Genomic DNA, 4,299 nt, shown 5'->3' on the forward strand with positions numbered 1-4,299 from the left:
TGCCTACCCTCCATTGACGGAGGAGGAGACGCACATAAAGAGGACATTTTTCCTTCCTATGCGTCTCCTCCACCATCAAATCCACTTTTCTTTCTATCCTCTCCTCTTAAGAAAAGGGTGGAAATGAAAAGGGACTAAAATTAGGCCTCCGGCACCACACTCATCAGTCGAAACAAAGTTCAATAAAAACCTACGATAAAGTTCACCTTGTGGATGGTAAAAACTCCAATAAAGAAGCCTTAACTATAATTATTCTGGCGTTTGAGGGTTTACAACCTTTTACGTTCTTTGCATATTTAAGAGCGATCGATCAAATGCCAAACATTGTTTGTTGACTAACTCATGTACTTGTCCGCCGGATCAATGACTTGTACTTGTGATATTGTACGAACTGAGGTAACCATATATAAAACATTTGAAAATACATTTCAACACTTATAAGCGGCCGAGATTTTTCTATTCTTTCAGTTCCTGCGGCACTAGGTGTAACATTACCGGAGATAAAACTATCATTATATATTTCTTATTCGCACTAGAAGCGAGATACCGGGTATTTTAGAGCTGGTTTTGCATTCAACGGGTTAAACGGAAAATTTAGAATTTACAAATTAATTTTGAGGCACAAACCCATCTTCAATCTACGTTTCTTTTTCATCATCTTCAATTTACAATATATTGATTACTAATTGAATAATGAAAAAAAACATCGATTACTCGCAGGACTTATACCAAAAAATAAAAACTTATGGCGACTGTAATAAGTCTTTATAGGACACGTGAGGGATCGACGACACGTGAACGTATATAAATAGTCTGTGTGTATTTTATCTGGTACAGACAGTACAGTTGGTCTGGTGATACAGATAATGTAGGAACTCAATCGCAGGTAAAAGTTAGAAAAACAGCTATTGTAGTTTTCGGCTAACCGTGTAGAGGTCAATGTCACAGCATGATCTTACGTCTTACTAATATTACAAAAGGCGAAAGTTTAAATGGATGGATGGATGTTTGTTAGAGTTTGTAATCTGACGGCTGAACTGATCTGGACGAAAGAATGAAGAATGGAAGAACACTTAGGCTGGGTAATTTTTTTTTATTCCACGTGGACGGAGACGCGGGCGAAAGCTAGTTTTTTTTGTAAAACTATAGTAATATTCAAATATTAATAGCAAATCTTAACGCTCATCATCATCCACTTGCCCTTATCCCTTATGGAGGGTCGGCACAGTATGTGTTGCTCTTCCATACATCTCTATCAGCCGTCATATCTGAATCCACTCCTTTCTTAAGCATATCTTCCTTCACACAATCCATCCATACTTTCTTCGGTCTTCCTCTTCCTTTGTAGCCATCCACATTCAATCTCAACACTTTCTGGTTTATGTCCCCATCATTTCGTCGCATAATATGTCCAAATAATCAAATCTAATAAGCAAATCTTAACGCTCATGTATGCAATAATTAGTTGCTATAAAAACCGGTGCACGAGACAAGGCACGAGGCACGAGACACACCTCCCAAGTTCCTTTCTAAACTGGTTTATGCCATAAGTATTAGCATTTATCTAAGTTCAAGGCGTTTGTCGATTTATAAAAAAATATCAAATATAATTTTACGTTAAATCTAAGTTTAATGAAATAATTTGTCATTCTTATAAATATAATTCGTCGTGTAAACGAAATCGTTTAATACTGATTGATACTGTTTTATTGGCAATATAATTTATCTTCTCAACACTTTCTTCATTAAACAATTTAACAACCTAACCTGGGTCACTAAAGCCATAAAAACAATGACATACCTTTTACTGACAAGTTTTTTTTCTGTCTAAATTTTAGCAATGTCGAATATTTACATTCAAATTTATTCAAAGTGTCAGTGAATAGTACTGAGCACTTATTGTAGCATATAAATAGGAACGAATGGCATTGAATGTTATTGTGCTCTATTAGTTTTCTAATAAAGAACGACGTTTATAAAGCAATTTAAACTACTATTGACGGAGATCTGTAAAGGAAAGATTTTTTTAATGTTACGCGGGGTTAACTTTTGGCCAGAACAGTTGGTTACTTTAATGGCCAAAAGAGAACCGCCAAAAGTTACAGAATGTCAATCAACTGGTAAAGTGTGAACTCTAACTGGCACCAATGAATCCATACAATTAATGACTGGCCATCACAACTGTCCAACTGTAGCCAAGTGTGAACCGGGCATTAACCTTTTACCTGCGCGTGGCTTAAGTGTCTCTAAAACAACGCGTTATTTTTATAGGGACTAACCTTTGCGACAACCCCTGAAGCTTCGTGTCCCATGATCATGGGTTCGTGCATAACAAAGGCCCCGCACGCTCCAGTCTGCCAGTAGTGCACGTCCGACCCGCAAATGCCAACGCAGTCCATACGAAGCAGTACCTCTGAAAAATACAAAAAAAATGAATTAGATTATTTAGCTTTTAAAATGTACAAAGCTAGTGTAATGCTACTTTGATGGCCCTTTATGTTGTTACTCGAAAAAAATATTTTTTACTACATTTTTAATGAAATTAATTTTGAGGTCCCAAAGTTAAAGTAGTTTTAAGGTATATTGTGAATTTTACCATCTTCGTCGATTTCGGGTATCGGAGTTTGTTCCTGAAAAAAAAAATGTTGATGTTTAAAAAAATACAGTAAATATAGTACTTAATGTTTATAACTACTTCATTAAGTTGTATAATAATGTGCGAGTGTAAATATTTCCATATATTATCAAATTATACGTGAGCCAAGAGGTCGTTTTATAACCATTACGATAAGATTTAACTTATCTAATGTTTTATTTGCTAAGAATTACAGCTGCAATATAAAATAATTATACACACATACAAACACTTGTCAAAATATATTTTTTAAAGTCGTGGTTAAGAATGTACTAAATAAACATTGCCTTTGTCACTTAAGTTATTTTAGTTTGACTTATTTTGCAATCATTGTCATTATTAGCAATGCTTTAGCGGGCATTATAAGCATCTAACAATAAGAGATTAATTTGGAGGAATCGGGATATTAAGAAATAAGATCGAAAAATGTACTACCTTCTTCAACTCCAAAAAATAGGACAATTCAAAGTATACAAAAAAAGATAATACAGAAAAGTATTATAAAAACTTATTAACAATATCAAGTAGGCCATGTACACTAAACATAGTACAGGAAAAAACAACAAATACACGCAATATATATATTTTCACTGTAGATATGCCACAGTTAATAATTAAATATCTTGAAATTAATAATTAAATTGTCATTTATTTAATTACTAGTAAACATACGCAAGATTAGTGGATTAACTAGGATTAACGTTAAAAATAATAACTACTAAACACGTTACTACGTTTTATATAACGGTTATAGTTAATAGCTAATAACGGTTGATAACAATTTTTAAAATAAAATAAAAAAACATTAGAAAGTATAAACATACCAGTCTTAAATCTTTGGGCTTGTATAACACGGCGGTGAGGTTATCTTGTGTCATTTTGGCGCGTGCGTGGACTCTCGCTGTCAATTCGCTACTGACTGGTGACTGGTCTGTGGCGAATGGCGCTGAATATAAGCTTGAATACCGACACTAATTTATATTGATAATGTTATACGTAGATTGAATTATCAATGAGAGGAGGCACGGCAACGCGCGTAATCGAATATAATTGTACAAACGTTAGGCCGGGCCTCCCGCTAGACCGGCGCGTTGTAACAAATTATATTTTTGGGCTATTCCTAGTCGATGAGAATGCAACATCTTCACAACCATATTAGAATTTATCTACTATTCTTAGAGACTACTGACAGACATAACGCAGTGTAACCTACAATTCACGCCCATAATAATAAGGAGTAAGCAGAATTTATGAATTTCCATTCAATGCGATGCTTGCACTTATCTCGATCTTTGTAATGTGCCCGATATAGTTATTCCGGTTACCATATTTTATCTTTCTGGTGGAGATCTTATTCAAATATGTAAATTTCCCGTTAGAAAGGTATTTTATCTGTGAGTAACAGGCTATGTTTTTTAATTTCACGCGGGCGAAGTCTTGAGCAACAGCCAGTTTATTAAAAAGAGTAAATTAATGGTACCTACCATTTATTTTTATAAAACAAGAAGTAAAAAAGTTACTGCAATAGAGCATAAAAGCCAATCAGACTCTTTAATAATTTAAATGCCAATTACATCTGAACTCTTTAATATAGATACAATTAATTACAATATCTGGTCCACATTTTAATTGAATATTTTATTGATAATTTGATAATTATTCTC

At 34.0% G+C, this 4,299-nt stretch overlaps 1 protein-coding gene across 1 annotated transcript in view; it reads right to left on the reverse strand.

Annotated features, from left to right (window-relative positions):
- The window catches only part of LOC106105064 (sorbitol dehydrogenase-like), a 6,189-nt gene extending 2,576 nt beyond the window's left edge, over window positions 1–3,613 (reverse strand). Inside the window, exons 1-3 of the mRNA XM_013285289.1 lie at window positions 3,460–3,613; window positions 2,597–2,630; window positions 2,250–2,413 (exon numbers count right to left, since the gene is read on the reverse strand). Of these exons, the coding sequence (XP_013140743.1) occupies window positions 2,250–2,413; window positions 2,597–2,630; window positions 3,460–3,513 (252 nt within the window). The 5' untranslated portion in view covers window positions 3,514–3,613. The remainder of the gene's footprint in view (window positions 1–2,249; window positions 2,414–2,596; window positions 2,631–3,459) is intronic.
- Between the last annotated feature and the right edge of the window lie 686 nt (window positions 3,614–4,299).

The sequence above is a fragment of the Papilio polytes genome, unplaced genomic scaffold, assembly GCF_000836215.1.
Source record: "Papilio polytes unplaced genomic scaffold, Ppol_1.0 DF823177.1, whole genome shotgun sequence".
Taxonomy (NCBI): domain Eukaryota; kingdom Metazoa; phylum Arthropoda; class Insecta; order Lepidoptera; family Papilionidae; genus Papilio; species Papilio polytes.